Here is an 18,399-nt window from a genome sequence, read left to right on the forward strand (position 1 = left end):
CAGTGGATTAGACCACAGTGCCACCCCGTCCCTTATTGAAAAAGTAACATAGCTCAAACAGAGGTCAGGATCTGGGAGCTCCTGGTCTACTAAAACCACCCAACCATAAATGTGTATGCAGTGGAGACATGTAAGGTTTAACCCACAGCTCCACCCTCGTCCCAATTAAAAATCAGGTGGCAATGACATTTTGCTTTCCTTTACCCTACAGTTCCCACCCCCTGCTCTGCCTCTAGCATAGCACAGCCAGATGCAAAGAAAGCCAGGCTCCCTGTACCTTTGCCTGTTGTGGACAAGGAAATGCAATTTCAGGATCAGCTTGGTAAGCAGGAGTGAAAAAAGCCACACCTACTGAAATTCGCTACACAACTGTTGTGTCTTCTTCAGCGTCTCCAGATCACAATGGGGGACAGGCAGCAGTCACACCATTTTCAAGTGACAATCTCCTACAGATAGGAGGGTTGTTGCAACAAGCTCAGGGCACACCAAACAATGCACTTAGCTCAGTCTGCAGAACACGAGACTCTTAATCTCAAGATTGTGGGTTTGAGCTCTACTGTGGGCAAAAGATCTCTGCTTTGCTAGGGGTTGAGCTGGATGACCATCGTAGTCCCTTCCAACTCTACAATTCTATGGTTCTATTCATTTTGAATAGAAGATGAAGTAAAATGAAAATCAGATAGGTTGGACTTGGAGAAGCCAACTTAACAATGTTTAGAAAAATAAGGATATGACAAGAATTTGTTCGTATTGTTTGCCTTTTCTGTCTGTGTTTTTTATTTATGTTTTAAAAAAAATTAAAAAAAATGGGGGGGAATGGGGCACCTCTACAACCTCACTGCCACCTTCCACAAACTGTGTGTACACCTTAGGACGTGCATATTGTGAGAGGGAAGTAAAAGGGGGAATTGTGCAAAATTTATCAATTTATTTTAGCTATCGAATATTTCAGTAGTGCAACCTGTCGGCCAGCAAGTCGATGGTGCATGAGGCTTTTGCGTGCAATTAAATGTTTGTTTTGGTCTGGAAGTAGGTCTAAGGAGATATTTAGCAACGCAGGTTTGTTCTATAAATTATTTTACCAGTTTCAACCCAACCTAATATACTTCTGGGCAGCTCAAAAGAGTCTGGCCTGCAGTGTTCCCTGCAAGCTCTCACAGCAGGAGTGCTATAAGTCTCTCTTTTCCAGCAGCTGCCCCTTCGAACCTGCAATCTGGGGACAATGAGCATCGTTTGCCTTGGAATTTCCCTTAGCAAGGGCTTTCCTTTTAAAATGTTTCACGCTATGTCCGAGTTAGTTTGCTGCTGCCTTTTGGGGATTGGAGGGAGGGGCCACATTCTTCATCAATATCTTTGGGCAGCTCTCTCTTTCAGCCCTGCATTTAAAAATAGCTTCTCAATGTGGAAGAGATGAGCTGGTGATTTCTACGGAGAGAATCTCAATCTTTCTCTCCCTCTTTCACAAGCTTTTCTCTCTCTCTCTTTGTGTATTGCAGGATGAACTATTGCAATGCACTCTACCTTTGAAAGTAGACTCGGAAACTGCAACTAATCCAGAATTTGGCAGCTAGACTGGTGACTGGGAGCAGCTGACTGGAATCATATGACACTGGTCCTAAAGGATCTATACTAGCTTCAAGCACAATTCAAAGTGCTGGCACTGACCTTTAAAGCCCTAAACGGCCTCGGCCCTGTATACCTGAAGGAACGTCTCCACCCTCATCGTTCAGCCCGGACACTGAGGTCTAGCTCCGAGACCTTCTGGCGGTTCCCTCACTGCAAGAAGGTGCAGAGAACCAGGCAGAGGGCCTTCTCGGTGGTGCTGCCCGCCCTGTGGAACGCCCTCCCATCAGATATCAAGGAAATAAACAACTACAGTGGTACCTCGGGTTACATACACTTCAGGTTACATACGCTTCAGGTTACAGACTCCGCTAACCCAGAAATATTACCTCAGGTTAAGAACTTTGCTTCAGGATGAGAACAGAAATCATGCTCCAGCGGCACAGCAGCAGCAGGAGGCCCCATTAGCTAAAGTGGTGCTTCAGGTTAAGAACAGTTTCAGGTTAAGAACGGACCTCCAGAACAAATTAAGTACTTAACCTGCTGTACCACTGTATATAACTTTTAGTAGACTGCTGAAGGCATCCCTGTATCATGAGGTTTTTAATGTTTGATGTTTTGTTATGTTTTTATGTGTGTTGGAAGCCACCCAGAGTGGTTGGGGAAACCCAGCCAGATGGGCGGAGTATTATTATTATTATTATTATTATCATCCAGGAACTCTGTTCTAGTCACCCTTCCTACCTACCTGGTAGTTTTTTGCCACTTGGCCAATGAACAGTCCATGCCACTGAATTATTATGGGGCAGCTTTCGGGTGTTTTGCCCCCTCAGAGTCTTTCCATTCACTAAAGATTTTTGTGTTGATATTTGTCTGTTGTGTGCACGGGTGCAGTTTTGGCTCCCAAAGCTCTGCACACTCAGAAAGAATCTCTCTGGGATTAGCATATATGATCAATAAATTAACCAATTTACTGGACCTAAAAGGGGGAGGGAGAGAAAATATTCTATTCCCTAATCTACTCATTTAATGTCCTCTTGCTATGCTACTTAGCAATTATAAAAATACACTGGGGGGGAGGACAAACAAAAGCCCACTTGCTGGCTTCTGAGGTGCCAAGTATATTCAAGCAAAAACCTAATTCAGAATAATTAGCATACTTGATAGATTTCAATTCTTTCTTCTCACAGAACAGCCACTGGTGGATTCCTCCTGTGACTTTATGAATAATTCCCCTCCCTCGCCACTAGTCCTTGTTTAATCTCCGCATTTTTGCCAGTTGCCTGCTGTAAGAATTTTGATTATCGTTTATTTGAAACGCAAGTAATGGTTAGCGGAATGTCAAACTTCAAACTGAAACTGAAGTTCCTGTATTGTGGCAGTCACCAAACTGGTGACCCTTTGACTGTTTGGGGTCCAAACAACTGGAAAGAAACTGATAGTGAAGGTTGCCGTACTGGGTAAGCACACTATAGTGTGTTGGGATAAATTCAGAAGACCAGCAACAACCTTGCAGTAGCAGCCATACAAAACTGAGAGCCCACTTGCAGCAAAGAGAGAATTTCATGATACTGTTGCAATTCTTGATTGCTGCAAATGGATCTCTTGTCATTTCCTACGATGTTGCCTGACAGAGATCAGGGATTTCACAGCAGCATGTTGATAGTCCGAGATTACAGGAAATCTCTCTCCAGTCCTTGGAATCCAATACCTAGCAGATTTATCACGGCTAACTGGAGGTGGCAAAGTTTGGTGCCAGTCTTCCATTAGGTGTGAGTTGGCAGAAGAATCCTTGAGGCGTTGGTGGTCTTGTAGTAAAGTAAAAGCTTACTAGGAAATGATATATAATTAATTGAAAAAGGTGTTTAAAATAACGTTTTTTTAATAAAAACAAAAACAAATCCAGAAGCTTTCCTTTTGGGAATTATAGGAATAGAACTACTCAGACTGTACAGAAATTTATTCATGTATGTGACTATAGTGGCAAGAATGCTACTTGCCCAAATATTGGAAAGAAGAAGAAGTCCAAGTGAAAGAAGAACGGATACAAAAAGTTTTGGAATATGCAGAAATGATGAAACTTACCGGAAAAATAAGATAACAAACTTTTTAATAAAAGAATGGAGATGGTTTATAGAATATTTACAAATAAACTGTAAACAGATAAGAGAACTGGCAGGCTTATTGTAACAACCTGCAGTTTTATAAGAGTATATATTTAAAGTAGATGAAAAAATGAATAAATTAAGTTAATTTGAAATATGCAGAAAATATTTTTTTTAAAAAAATAAGGAACGCAGAAAGAGGGGGGATGAAGTCAAGCTTTGAAATGTTAAAATGACTGTAAAGTTATTGAAATGTATAAAACTGAAAATCATAAATAAATAAGAAATTGGGTCCCTGGGGCATCTTTGGGAGACTAAGGAAGGATCAGTGGCAGTACAGTCTGCTTAAGGGAGTATACTTGTGCTCTGTTTATACATCTCTACCGGGGGGGCGGGGGGGAGGGATTAGAAATAAATGATAAGATCCCAACATGCTATCTTCCAAAGAAAACGAAAACATATAATACTCCACAATGTGAAATGGGAGGATTTAAAGAAACCTATAGCATTGTTATCAATGCAAGACAAACTCTGTTAAGCAAAAAAAAATCAAAAAAAAATCTGCCTTTTCCCTGCACACCTTTCTTTCTTTCTTTCTTTCTTTCTTTCTTTCTTTCTTTCTTTCTTTTGTATACTGGCCTTCATCCGCGGATCTCAGGGCAGTTCACAACATAACTCTTATTGAATCATTCATAACGGTGTCCATCCACTGTGTAGAAACACTACAACTGGGCCAAACATAAGAAGAATAACCACATAATAGACATGTGGCTATCTTACCACTAGCAAGTACATTTTTTGCTCTGGTGAGAGCACTAAATAAACAAACTTGGCTTAGATTTTAACACTTGCTGGATCCAGGGATTAGAGAGGTTTGGGACCCACAAAATCATAACAATATTGTGTATCTGGAATTGCACTTAGAACTAGAATCCACCTGTAGAGGATCCATTCTCTCCATCCCATGTTATACTACAGTGGTACCTCAGGTTAAGTACTTAATTCGTTCCGGAGGTCCGTTCTTAACCTGAAACTGTTCTTAACCTGAAGCACCACTTTAGCTAATGGGGCTTCCTGCTGCCGCCACGCCGCTGGGGCATAATTTTTGTTCTTATCCTGAAGCAAAGTTCTTAACCCGAGGTAATATTTCTGGGTTAGCGGAGTCTGTAACCTGAAGCATATGTAACCTGAAGCGTATGTAACCCGAGGTACCACTGTATATATTTTTGCCATATGTATATAGTCAGACTAAACCACTTATTACGTGAACAAGAACAAACAAATAGGTGGTTGTGTTACCACATTCCATCCAACAAACACAGCAGCAACGAATGACCACTCTAGAGAAAATATTGCACCTTTCTATGAAACAGTATGCTATTCCAGCTTTAACACCGCCATACATGAAGATGCCTTAGTTTCACAATGACGGAATCAGAGCACAGAATAAATCTGTAGAATAAAAGGCAAACATAAACTTGGGGTACTAAACTAAACCGTAGCAGCTGTTTTTAAAAAAAATACTAATACTGCTATCACAGTTGAATTGTAATTTTAATTCATAAATTCCTTGCAATTCTGTAACATGTTCTAGCTGCTAAATTAGCAAATGACACCATTAAGTAAAAGTATTGGATGTTCTCACTGTCTGCTGTGACCCATCCTGGGATCTTTGGATGAAAGGTGTATGCAAATTTAATTCATTGATTAATTAATTATACTAATAGTAATCCCCCTGTTCTGCTCTGTGGTGAGGCTACCTTCTGCAACATTCAGTCTGAATACTAACAGAGAGCAAAGCTCTGCTGTTGCTTCAGCAACGGTCAGACTTAGACCAAGGACTCAAACTACATTGACAAAGAAAAAGCACTTTACCGTATTTTTTGCTCTATAAGATGCACTTTTCCCTCCTAAAAAGGAAGGGGAAATGTGTGTGCGTCTTATGGAGCGAATGCAGGCTGCGCAGCTATCCCAGAAGCCAGAACAGTGAGAGGGAGCGCTGCGCAGCCCTGCGGAGGCTTCGCGTGGCTAAGCCAGATTCTGCTTGCTGTCCTGGCTTCTGGCTTAGCCCCGCGCAGTCTATTCTGGGCAGGGGAGCCTTCATGCCGCTGCCCGGGAGAGGCTTCGCACGACAGTCCCAGAAGCCAGTTCCCTCTTGCTGTTCTGGCTTCTGGGATTCAGAATATTTTTTTTCTTGTTTTACTCCTCCAAGAACTAGGTGCGCCTTATGGTCTGGTGCGTCTTCTAGAGCGAAAAATACGGTATATGTGTTATAAAACTGTGACACCAGGTGGCGCTGGCGAATCCCGTCTTTCGCCAACGTAATTTCGCTTAATGAAGTTTAGAACATGTTTTCCTGCAACGCTTTATTGATGGGTCTAGATCCAGCCCAATCCTGATATAAGAGGAGCAGTTGTATTCCAACTGCAAGCTTTGCCTTCACTGAAAGGTGCCAGACACCACTCCAGCCAATACAAGATGGGTGACACCTGGCTTGAGAGCAGTATACGTGAAAAGGATCTAGGAGTCTTGGTTGACCACAAACTTGACATGAGCCAACAGTGTGACGCGGCAGCTAAAAAAGCCAATGCAATTCTGGGCTGCATCAATAGGAGTATAGCATCTAGATCAAGGGAATAGTGCCACTGTATTCTGCTCTGGTCAGACCTCACCTGGAGTACTGTGTCCAGTTCTGGGCACCACAGTTCAAGGAGGACACTGACAAACTGGAACGTGTCCAGAGGAGGGCAACCAAAATGGTCAAAGGCCTGGAAACGATGCCTTATGAGGAATGGCTAAGGGAGTTGGGCATGTTTAGCCTGGAGAAGAGGAGGTTAAGGGGTGATATGATAGCCATGTTCAGATATATAAAAGGATGTCACATAGAGGAGGGAGAAAGGTTGTTTTCTGCTGCTCCAGAGAAGCGGACACGGAGCAATGGATCCAAACTACAAGAAAGAAGATTCCACCTAAACATTAGGAAGAACTTCCTGACAGTAAGAGCTGTTCGACAGTGGAATTTGCTGCCAAGGAGTGTGGTGGAGTCTCCTTCTTTGGAGGTCTTTAAGCAGAGGCTTGACAACCATATGTCAGGAGTGCTCTGATGGTGTTTCCTGCTTGGCAGGGGGTTGGACTCCATGGCCCTTGTGGTCTCTTCCAACTATGATTCTATGATTCATTGCATAATCCTACATTATGTAGGAAGACTGGCCACACTGAAGTTTTTGAAATGGGTTCTTCTGAGTCCTAGGGTAGCAGTGCTCACACTATTGTATTCTGACAACAATAAAATTTATTTTTACACAGGCAAGCAGGTTGTGTGCACAAACTGATCACACACATTTGCTGCACACAAAAAAGCCAACTGTGTGGACTAACTTCTAAAACCTTGGAAGAAAAGATCTGAGAAATCCCATTCCTAGAATCTGCCTAGTGTTCGTACAATGAGGGATAAGCCTAGGCAATTCAAAGATTGTGTGCTTTATCTTATACAAGGTACTACTGTCAGGAAAAGCAAATTCAAAGGGGAGGCAAGTTCAAAAAGTTGCAGAAATGCAAACATACTGCAATGAAACGTACTGGAATTGGAAAGGCAAGTGTGGCGTTATTACTGTTCGCTTCCGAATTACTCCAGAAACAAGCATGATTAGAATGCAGAGATAAAAAAGAAAAACCAGATTCCACTACCTTTCAGTCTATATAACATACTTATACCGCTACGATTTTTTTTTTAAAAAAAATCTCTGAATGTGTTAGGAAAGAATTTACGAACATTTCAAATTGCTCATTTTCAGCTTGGAGAGAAATCTGATTCTTGTTAGAGTGGCCCAACTGAGATCAATAAACTCCCATTGATTAAACGTATAAAATACGGTAATGTTGAAAATACAAGTACAGAATTGCTAGGGAGGAAAGTCCTACAATCCCAAGCAAAATAAACAAAACAATGTCACCGCCTTGACCAAATTAAGAATGTTTAGTTCACCACAAGCTTATTACTGCAGATTAAAGGGTGAAAGAGGAGAGCGCAAAATATGGTCTGAAGCTCAACATCAAAAAAACAAAGATCATGGCCACTGGTTCCATCACCTCCTGGCAAATAGAAGGGGAAGAAATGAGAGATTTTACTTTCTTGGGCTCCATGATGACTGCAGATGGTGATAGCAGTCACGAAATCAAAAGACGCCTGCTTCTTGGGAGAAAAGCAATGGCAAACCTAGACAGCTTCTTAAAAAGCAGAGACATCACCTTGCCAACAAAGGTCCGTATAGGTAAAGCTATGGTTTTCCCAGTAGTGATGCATGGAAGTGAGAGCTGGACCATAAAGAAGGCTGATCCCCAAAGAATTGATGCTTTTGATTTATGGTGCTGGAGGAGACTCTTGAGAGTCCCATGGACTGCAAGAAGATCAAACCGATCCATTCTGAAGGAAATCAGCCCTGAGTGCTGACTGGAAGGACAGATCCTGAAGCTGAGGCGTCAATACTTTGGCCACCTCATGAGAAGAGAGGACTCCCTGGAAAAGATCCTGATGTTGGGAAAGATTGAGGGCACAAGGAGAAGGGGACGACAGAGGACAAGATGGTTGGACAGTGTTCTCGAAGCTACCAGCATGAGTTTGACCAAACTGCGGGAGGCAGTGGAAGACAGGAGTGCCTGGTCCATGGGGTCACGAAGAGTCGGACAACTAAACAACAACAACTAAAACAACTAAACAACAACAACAACAAATCCTATCAGAAAGCCAGCTGTAAAAGATGATGACCAAACAATAAGAAAGAAGAAAATATGGACTGCCAAGATTACACACAAACACCCAACCCAGTAATTTAGGGAGATTCCTAAATTAAAGCACTTGTGGGGGGGGGGGTTAGTTCAGAGGAAACGTTACTAGTGGGTTTATAAAATTTGGAACAGTGGCTAGCGAAAGATTTCCCCTCTATCCCAAACTTAACTATAGCAGGAGGAAACGTGTGAGCCTGTCTAGTATTTAGCAGCTCATCTGGTAACTGCTGACATTCAAGTGAAGAGGAGGAATCCTGTACCAGGTCGGTAGAAGCATTTATGTTTTTATCAGTGGCTACAGCCTGTGTTTCCATGTGACTTGCTGGGGAGAGAGGGTTCTCTTCCTTCCAGCGTGGAAATGCAAGCTAGCAGGCTTTTTAAGCAGCCTAGTAAAACAACAGCAGGCTGGCAGTTCTTGTGAGCTTATTCACAATACAAGAAGAATGAATCTTAGACATGCAAGGCATACTTTTGCTTTACATGCGATTGCCCACTGGTCTGATCCACCAGAGTCTTCTTGTGCTTGCATAGTCTTAAGATGTGAGTGCACCATTCCAAAAATCAACCCTTCTCTCTCTCTCTCTCTCTCTCTCTCTCTCTCTCTCACTCTCACTCTCACTCTCACTCTCACTCTCACACACACCCCTGGATTGGAGAATTAACATTCTCATTTGTTGATTTATGTTAGCCATTTATTTGCTATTCTTCCGTATGGAATAATTCTTGATATACCGTATTTTTCTGTGTATAAGACTAGGTTTTCCCCTTAAAAAATAATGTCAAAATTTAGGGGGCATCTTATACATGGGGCCACCTCCTCCCATTTTCTTAAATCTAAGTCCCCCCAAACAGGGCATGTCTTATACATGGGGGCATCTTATAGACGGAAAAATAGGGTAACGTGAACATAAAATCTAACGACAATAAAACGACGTGAAAGCAAAGCGGTGGATTGAAGCCAGAGGATGCTGTTTTTATGCCAGATCAGACCATCTAGGCCAGTGTTGTGGCAGCAGATCTCCAATATTTCAGATGGGATTACTCCCAGCCTTACTTTGAGATGCAAGAGACTGAACCCTGGATTTTTCGAATGCAAAGCATGCGGTCTACCACTGAACCATGCCCTTTCCCCACAGGCTTGTCACATTCAGTGCCAAATGAGCAACCCTGAGGAGAGCATTCCACAGATATGGTGCTATCACATAGAAGATGCTCTCCTGGTTGCCACCCACCTCCCTCCAGACGGCAAGGACACCCAGAGGAGAGCTGCAAAGATTGCATTAGTGCACAAGTGGTCCCATAATTGGTAGCAAGTTCAGCATTTCCTCTATCAAGATCCAACTTCCTGTTACAACAACCTGCAAGTCTCCTATGAAGCCTGAATAGCAGACCTTCGTAAAATTCCTATACAGTGGTACCTCGGAAATTGAATGGAATCCATTCCAGAAGTCCAAACATTTGGGAACCAAGGTGCGGCTTTTGATTGGCTGCAGGAAGCGCCTACAGCCAATCAGAAGCTACGGAAGCCCCATTGGACGTTCGGGTTCCAAAGAGCTTTTGCAAACCGGAACACTCACTTCCGGATTTGCAGCGTTCGGGAGCAAAAATGTTCGAGTCGCAAGGCGTTCGTCAACCAAAGTACGGCTGTATAGGTAAAATACTTACTCTTCTTCAATTTATATCAAGTATAGTTAAGTCCCAACTCGCATGCATTCATGTCACGCACAACTGTGCACACATGAGCCGTTTTCAGTGCCGAAAGGGGGAGGGGTGCAACGGGCTGACACACACGGAAGCTGGGAACAGAGTGCCTACATAAACAGGTATTCCTCTGTACTGGGGTAGGCAACCTAAGGCCTGTGGGCCGGATGTGGCCCAATCGCCTTCTCAGTCCAGCCCGCAGACAGTCCAGGAATCAGCGTGTTTTTCTATGAGTAGAATGTGTCCTTTTATTTAAAATGCATCTCTGGGTTATCTGTGGGGCATATGAATTCGTTCATTCCCCCCCCCCCCCAAAAAAAAATGTAGTCTGGCCCACCATGTGGTCTGAGGGATGGTGAAAAAGGTTGCTGACCCCTACTACAGTATACCTGAAACTTACCGTATTTATTGCTCTATAAGACTCACTTTTTCCCTCCTAAAAAGTAAGGGGAAATGTGTGTGCGTCTTATGGAGCGAATGCAGGCTGCGCAGCTATCCCAGAAGAGCAAGAGGGATTGCTGCTTTTGTTGCGCAGCAATCCCTCTTGCTGTTCTGGCTTCTGGGATTCAGAATATTTTTGTTGTTGTTTTCCTCCTCCAAAAGCTAGGTGCATCTTGTGGTCTGGTGCGTCTTATAGAGCGAAAAATACAGTATGTGCATTTAACTTGCACACATTCAGTTTTACGTGCTTGAGGGGGAAAATTAAAAAATTAAGGGGGGCAGAAATGGGGCTGGTGTCTGGGGGGGGGGAGAATTTGCCAATCCCACCCACCACTGCACCCAATGTGTTTTGACTATACATGATTTGGGCTTTAGGCATGATTCCCAGAACATAACCCTCATGCAAGTTGTGGGCTTACTGCAATGTCGATGTCCAAACTGTTTAGCTAAATGAATCACAAAGATTAAAAACACAAATACTTCATTTGCTGTATTCCACCCCCAGGGAAAAAAATACCCACCAAAAAAACCCCTAAATCTAAAACATTGGGGGGGGGATGTAAACTTTATCTCCTTTATAAGTCCTTTGGCTGAAGCCAGTCCTGTTGATTCCAACTGACCTTATTTTCAGGTGTTTTGTCCAACTTTGTAGGACAGGTTTCCAGAATTCTATGCTCAACGTTACAAATGGTAGTCTTAGTGCTACAAAACACACTTTGGTGTGGAGGAATCCTTGATGACAATGAAGAGCAGAGGCACTACTTGTCAGGGGACAAGGCATGAATAAATCGGTCCCCATGAACCTTCCCCACTTCTGCCACAAGAGTTCCATACTTAGCTAAAACAGATCGCTAAAACTTCTTTCTTAATCACAATTCTTTACTTCTATACAGTGTTCAAAGCACTTCGCAAATGCCATCTGTTTTCTGTGTAACAAACCTATAAAGCTCAGTTGGTTAGTGTTATGTACTGAAGTTCTCACCCTGGGGGGATACTGTAGATAGTTATGCAAATGAAGGATCGAAAAGTGACGTTCAGTGATTGGATAGTTTTAGAAAATGGCAACAGTTACATTGTTCTGGAGCTCTATATAAGGAGGCTGACTGAGCCCCTCAGCTAAGCTCTGTTCTGATATCTGAATAAAGAAGAGCTGTTTGAAGAATCGCTGTGTCGTCTGCTATGTTCGCCCACAACTTAACAGTTAGCTCACTTGGGTGTGGTGCTGGTAACACCTAGGTTGCAGGTTTGATCCCCATAAGGGACAGCTGCATATTCCTGCATTGCGAGGGGGTGGATTAGATGATCCTCAGGGTCTCTTCCAACTCTATGGATTGATCTAATTCTAATATCATCAGATGGTCTAATTCTAATGACATCAGTTATTATCCACAAGTAGCAGTGGAGCGGGTGGGATGGGAACATCAAGGCTAAGAGAATAATGGCCTGCTAAAGATCATCTTGTAAGTACTTAGCAGAGACAGGCTTCAACCTGGCTATTCTCCAGTTCCACACCTCAGGTGTAAAGCTACACCAGCTCTTGACCCTGCAGTTAATATTTTGGAATTGCTCATCACCATGAAAAACTGTTGCAGAAGCTCTTCACATTTTTCAGAGTATACATTTTAAGAGCATATACCTTATTTTCCCATGTATAAGACTAGGTTTTCCCCCTAAAAAATAATGTCAAAAATTAGGGGGCATCTTATACACAGGTCTATCTCCCCCCATTTTCTTAAATCAGAGTCCCCCAAAATAGGGGGTGTCTTATACATGGGGGCGTCTTATAGACGGAAAAATACAGTCGTGTGTGTGTATGTAGATAAATGTAAATATAAATATTCTTAGATATACACCTAAGTAATATTTCAAACAGAATGTGTTATTTTCCAGAACTGAAATTGGCTACAGCGCACTCCTGAGTGACTATTCTGTGGCAAACCTGGGTTTGTTGCCCCTATCAAGAGAAGATTTCATTATCTGAATGTACGTCCCATAGAGCGAAAAATACGGTACATGGCAGTCCAGAAGTCTGGAACAGGGTACATACCATGGGGGAATAAGTTTATGACCATTGTTTAGAACATCAGTTAGGTGGCAAACCATGTTGGCACACACTTTAAGGAAAAGTATGAAGTATCATTGGCCAGATTTTGTTCCATGTTATTTGCCAGTAAAGTAAGAAGACACAGGGGTCCAGAAAGCTTTGTTTCCAGAAGTATGCATGCTGGCCTTTGCTATTTGATATTGGTAAAGTCACTTTATCATTATTTAACATAAAAACCAGAGTGGAGGCTGAATTTCAGCCAGGGCTCTGTCAGTTGCTGAAATGACTTGTCTTTCAAAATGGGCTCATAGATTTCTGAGAAATTCACGAAAGTTAAATCCCAGGGGATAATTTCTATTATAAAATGAATGTGCAGATACTCATTTTTAGAAGACAAACATTTATCTTGCCATACAAAATACAATGAGTTCTCTAACCGAATTTACTGCTGACATCAGATCAGATACTGATAAAAACTTCTATATTTTATTTACAAGGCACTGTATCCTGAATTCTTTAGCATGGAAGAAACAGCTGCTGAGTGTATCTTAAAGAGTCACTACTAGATGCAAAAATTAAATGACTCTCCAGAATGTTTTCATTGTATTCACACATTTAATATAGGATTGCAATATGAAGTTGCTCCAACAGAACAGATGAGAGTCCACTTCTGTTGGGCAGTATCTCCTAGGTTCTTCAGTTTAACCAATATGATCTTGAATATACATTTATTGAGGGGCAGGGAATGTCATGTCGGGTTTTTTCTTTGTTTCTTTATAGTTGCATGCACATGGGGACGGATGCAGTGGTAAACCTCAAATCCCACAAAGAGAAAGGGCAAAGTTTAAGAAGTCTGTGAAAGTCAAAATAAACTATCATAATTACAAAGTGGCACACCTGTGGACACAGCAAACAAATTAGGCCAGCCACTGTCTTACTTTGAATCTATTCTCATGAATAAAATTACAGGGAAATGTCTTCCTACAAGTCCTATTAAACAACAACAACAACTACTACTACTACTACAACATTCACCCAGCATAAGAAAGGGTTGGTCTACTCAAGCAAACTTGCTACAATCATGGAAACTGCAGCAGCCAAAATTGATTTTAATTTCCACAAATCACAAACTATAGTTTAAAAACTCAAGAGGTGGAGCGGAGAGTCTGCTATCCTGTGCATAACACCCCAGAGAAATTTCAAAACTACTTTTGCTCCCCTTGAAATTTGTCAGAGGGACTGCCCCGAAATCACATCAGGATTTAACTTGAGGAAAAATTGAGAGGTGATTCATAAAAATTCAAGGAAGACTGACAAACAACATCCTAAAGCAGTCACCTTCTTAAAGCATTCATTCTTGCAAGCTTCCAGCAACCCAATAACTATTAACTAGACTGCAGGAGCAACAACCAGAGTCAAAACGAAAAACACAACCTCAGTTTAAAACATAAAGGGCAGGAGCAGGGTGATCCAAACAGTAATGTTATTAGTGCTTGGAACTCAATTGCTGCCTACCAATTCAACAATCATAAAGCAGGTTACCTGGATCCCATACATTCAGACTATAGCTGCAGTGAACAAGTAAGAAGTATGCTTCTTTTACAACAACCTTGGGATCCCTTGAAAAGTTATGCTATTATAACCACCAGCCGAACTCACAAAATACGCCAAAATTATTCAGTAACATTGTCGACGTTTTCACTTCCAAAAGTCTGAGTTCTCTAAAGTGTTCTGTTCCCCAGCTGAGCCCATTCAAAAAAACCACTTGAGGAAAACAAAAAGTAACTGTGCATAGTTGAAGGCACACAGGGAAGAAATGAAGCCCTCCTGCTAGATTTATCACCCCACACATTCTTCATGTAAGAACACCCCGGAATTATGACTTTGAATCATTTGATTAAGAGAAGCAGCTTTAGCTTTAGATGAAAGACAAACCTAATGTTTCTATTCTTCTTTTCAGTGAAGAGATTCTCTACTCAGCTATGCATTACTCAAGTCAAACACACATACACACTCATGTTGTGGTACAAAACCAGCAGATTCTACATTACAAAGCAAGACAAACACTGGATGCAGCTTCTGTTATCCTTTGTGGGGTTAAATGCCGGACTGTTTATTCCTCCCGCTAACAGAATAATAGAAACCTCATTCATTGATACATACCCTCCAACATTTCTCCAATGAAAACAGGGATGTCCCATTCCCTAGTGATAATTTTACTATTTGTACCCCACACATCTTACTGGGTTGCCCCAGCCACTCTGGGTGGCTTCCAACACATATAAATACATAATAAAACATTAAACATCTTTTTTATAAAAAAATCTTCCCTGCACAGGATTTCCTTCAGATGGCTCCATACCCTCCAACATTTCTCCAGTAAAAACAGGGACATCCTAAGGAAAAGCAGGACATTCCTGGATCAAAACAGAAACCAGGACGGCTTCTCTAAATCAGGGACGTCCCTGGAAAATAGAGACACATGGAAGGGTCTGTGTGTATCAGCCATCAGCATAAGGCAATAAGTTTGTCCAACTCCAGCCCTCTTTTCTCCCTTCGTAGGCTCAGTGCTGATAACCAGGGTGAGAAGAAGTACAGGTAACATCCACCGCCGCCGAAACGTGGTTTGTTTGTTTTTAAACACGCGCGCCCGCGCACACACACGTTCCTTCGATGCACGCAACACCTCGAGAACGCTGCGATTGCAAATGCCAAAAAAAAAAAAGAGGTCAGGTTACCTGGCCCCAACCTGCGCGCTTGCACAAAAGGGGCATTTGAAAGCGAGCCGTCTCGTGGGCTGCCTTGCATTTCCCCCCGCCGTGCAGCCTGCGCTTTTTGGCGAAGAGTTGCGCCGCATAGGAGCAGGGCGACGGAGGCGGCGGTGGCCCCTTCCAGTGCCCGGGATGCGCCGCTGCCCCTCGGGCGGAGAGCGGCGCGCCGAGTTCCCCAGCCGGAGGAGGAGGAAGAAGAAGAAGGGGACTCACCTCGGTGCGAGTCTGCAGCCTCTTGTTCATCTCATAGATCCGGTACTCGGGCTGCACCATGTACGGCGTGTGCCTCCGGTAGAAGGGGCCGAAGGGCGAAGAATAGAAGGGGTCGTGCGGCGCCGCGCTCGACATCTTGGCCGCCGCTCGCCGGCGAGGCTCAGGGCGCGCGGGAGGCGGCGGCGGCGGCAGCCGAGAGCCGCGCCGAGCACATGGGCTGCGCGGGGCGGGCGGCTGCTGCTGCTGCTGCTGCTGCTGCTCCCCGCGCGGGGAGGGAGCGCGAGCGAGGCCGGCGGGCGGGGAAGGGAAGGCGAGGCGGGCAGCCCGGCGAGGCTAGGCGGCGGGGAGCGAGGCTGGCGCGAGACTGGCGGGGAGCTTGTTTTTCAAGGCGCCGTCGGCGGAGAAGGGGTCATTTCCTGTCCGCCTCCTGCGAAAACAACGCGGGGTTTTGCCCTCCCCCCTCCCTCTCTCTTTTTCTCCTCAGGGGGACACAAAAGGAGGTTTCCTGTGAGGAACTGGGCTGGGGGGGGGGCAACAGGGTCGGCGCTTCCCCCGGCTTCCCCACCCAGCCAAGTCGCCAACAACACCACACACATACACACCCACGGTACAATCGCAACCCCAACCAGAAACGTGCCTCGAGAGACGCATCCTGCCCCTTCAAAGTTTCAGTTACAGATAGGTAGCCGTGTTGGTCTGCCATAGTCAAAACAAAATAAAACAATTCCTTCCAGTAGCACCTTAAAGACCAACTAAGTTCTAGGTATGAGCTTTTGTGTGCATCCACACTTCTTCAGATCCCTGTACCTGTGCAAGTTTCTTGGTGAGGTTGATGGACTTCCATTTCATGCGGCTCAATGTGGTGCCTTCCATAGTTCCAGTTACAGATAGGTAGCCGTGTTGGTCTGCCATAGTCAAAACAAAAAATTCCTTCCAGTAGCACCTTAAAGACCAACTAAGTTAGTTCTAGGTATGAGCTTTCGTCTGCATGCACACTTGTATCTGAAGAAGTGTGCATGCACACGAAGAAGTGTGTATCTGAAGAAGTGTGCATGCACATGAAAGCTCATACCTAGAACTAACTTAGTTGGTCTTTAAGGTGCTACTGGAAGGATTTTTTTTATTTCCTTCAAGGTTTGTTGGCTTGTTTCCTGATTTGCCTCCCTCAGGGAGGCAGAAGGGAAACACAGGACAGCATCTTCTGGCGGATTAAAATGGCCACAACTTGGTTCAATTTCACATGTAGGAAACCTGGGCGTGTAGACGGGTCAGTCAGGAACTGGGCACTGCACAACGTGCCTTTACACAGCTGGCCCCCTTGATCCCCACAGCTGAGGGGAGGACTGTGACCCACACCTGTGGTGGGCTTGTGGCCAGAGACTCCCCTCCAGTGGCGTAGCAGGGTCAGGTGGTACCCGGTGCAGAAAATTTTTTGTCATGCACCCCCCCCCCCATTGAAATCCAGTTGGACTCCCAAGGGACTGCAATCGACTCACAGTACAGTCATACCTTGGGTTGAGTTGCACTCCGCGGCAACTCGGAAGTAACGGAGCGCGTTACTTCCAGGTTTCGACGCTTGCGCAGGCGCAGATGCTCAAAATGACGTCACGTGCATGTGCAGAAGTGGTGAAAAGTGGCGCCACGTGCGCAGACGTGCCATCACTAGTTACGTTTGCTTCTACAGACGAACGGAGCTCCAGAACGGATCCCGTTTGTATCCAGAAGTACCCCTGTATAAAAATACTGGCTGGGATTGTCATTGCTGTTGAGCTTTTGGGGTAGGCAGGAGGGGGCAGGCGGCACGCCGGATATCACCCCCCTAGGTGATGACACCCAGGGTGTGCCGCACCCACTTTGCTCCGTCCCCGCTTCCCTCAAGACCCCTTTGATGGTGAACCTGAAATCGCAGAAGGGATGAGTCGCTACATCAACCCCTCACTGAATATGGGGCTAAAGGATCCCGCCCAAGACCCAAAACCGCCAAAGTTGTGACAATTGCTATGGGGAAGGGAAAACATGCGGAGCAGGGAAATCCCTTCCCTGCTCCAAAAGACAGCAACCATCGCCCAGGAACCTAGAAAGGGAAAGGTGAGCCTAAAAGAAACGATACAAGTACAGGGAGGGCTCGGGGGGGGGGGTGATGCTCTGGGGCAGACTGCGCTGCTTGATTTCAGTGCAAGTCCCCTTTTATTCTTTAGAAGTGGACTGCAGTGAAGACTGCTCACTTCCGGTCCGCTCCCTTTCCCCTGCCCCCCAGGCCACCACAGATAAGGGTAAAGGTAAAGGTACACCTGACCATTAGGTCCAGTCGTGACCGACTCTGGGGTTGCAGCGCTCATCTCGCTTTAATGGCCAAGGGAGCTGGCGTACAGCTTTTGGGTCATGTGGTTGAAATCTCAGCTCTTCCTGCTTGCACCAAGTTCTACTTCTCAATTACAAAATTGCACGAAACAAGAATGTTGGGGAATGCTGGAGAATATGGCATTCTGGGTCCTATTCTGAGAAATTCCTTGCATCTAAACCCTGGTGTCTCTAAACAAAGCAAGAACTCAGCTAGCAAACGCGGCGGCATGGGATTCAGGTAAGTAGCCATGTTGGTCTGATGTAGTAGATATATATATATATATATATATGCAGGTTTTGGTGTCCTCGGGTGTCTTCCCGTGTAAAAGTTGGGGTGTCTAGGCGACGTTTCGACGAGGTCTCACTCGTCATCTTCAGGCTGGTGCTTTCGGCTTCTTGTTACTGGAACAGAGCGGGATCTCAATGTTTGAGT

General features: G+C 44.4%; 1 protein-coding gene and 1 long non-coding RNA gene across 8 annotated transcripts in view; one reads left to right on the forward strand and one right to left on the reverse strand.

The window, feature by feature from the left end:
* LDB2 (LIM domain binding 2) overlaps window positions 1-16,065 on the reverse strand; it is a 234,256-nt gene extending 218,191 nt beyond the window's left edge. For 2 of the 7 annotated variants that reach the window (XM_083755048.1, XM_083755043.1), the window contains exon 1: window positions 15,624-15,973. Coding sequence is in view for 6 of the 7 variants with exons in the window: in XM_083755043.1 (XP_083611169.1) it covers window positions 15,624-15,758 (135 nt within the window). In the remaining variant the exon portion in view is untranslated. Of the gene's footprint in view, window positions 1-14,802; window positions 14,918-15,623 lie in introns of those variants that run through there. The other 5 variants (XM_083755044.1, XM_083755046.1, XM_083755045.1 and 2 more) reach the window with 5 other exon arrangements.
* LOC310852197 lies at window positions 8,516-16,081 on the forward strand. Its single transcript, XR_014568029.1, has 3 exons — window positions 8,516-10,555; window positions 10,806-11,554; window positions 11,801-16,081. It is a non-coding gene; the product is annotated as an uncharacterized lncRNA (long non-coding RNA).
* Window positions 16,082-18,399: the final 2,318 nt, after the last annotated feature.

Source organism: Podarcis gaigeae (assembly GCF_964106915.1).
Source record: "Podarcis gaigeae genome assembly, chromosome: 9".
Taxonomy (NCBI): Eukaryota; Metazoa; Chordata; class Lepidosauria; order Squamata; family Lacertidae; genus Podarcis; species Podarcis gaigeae.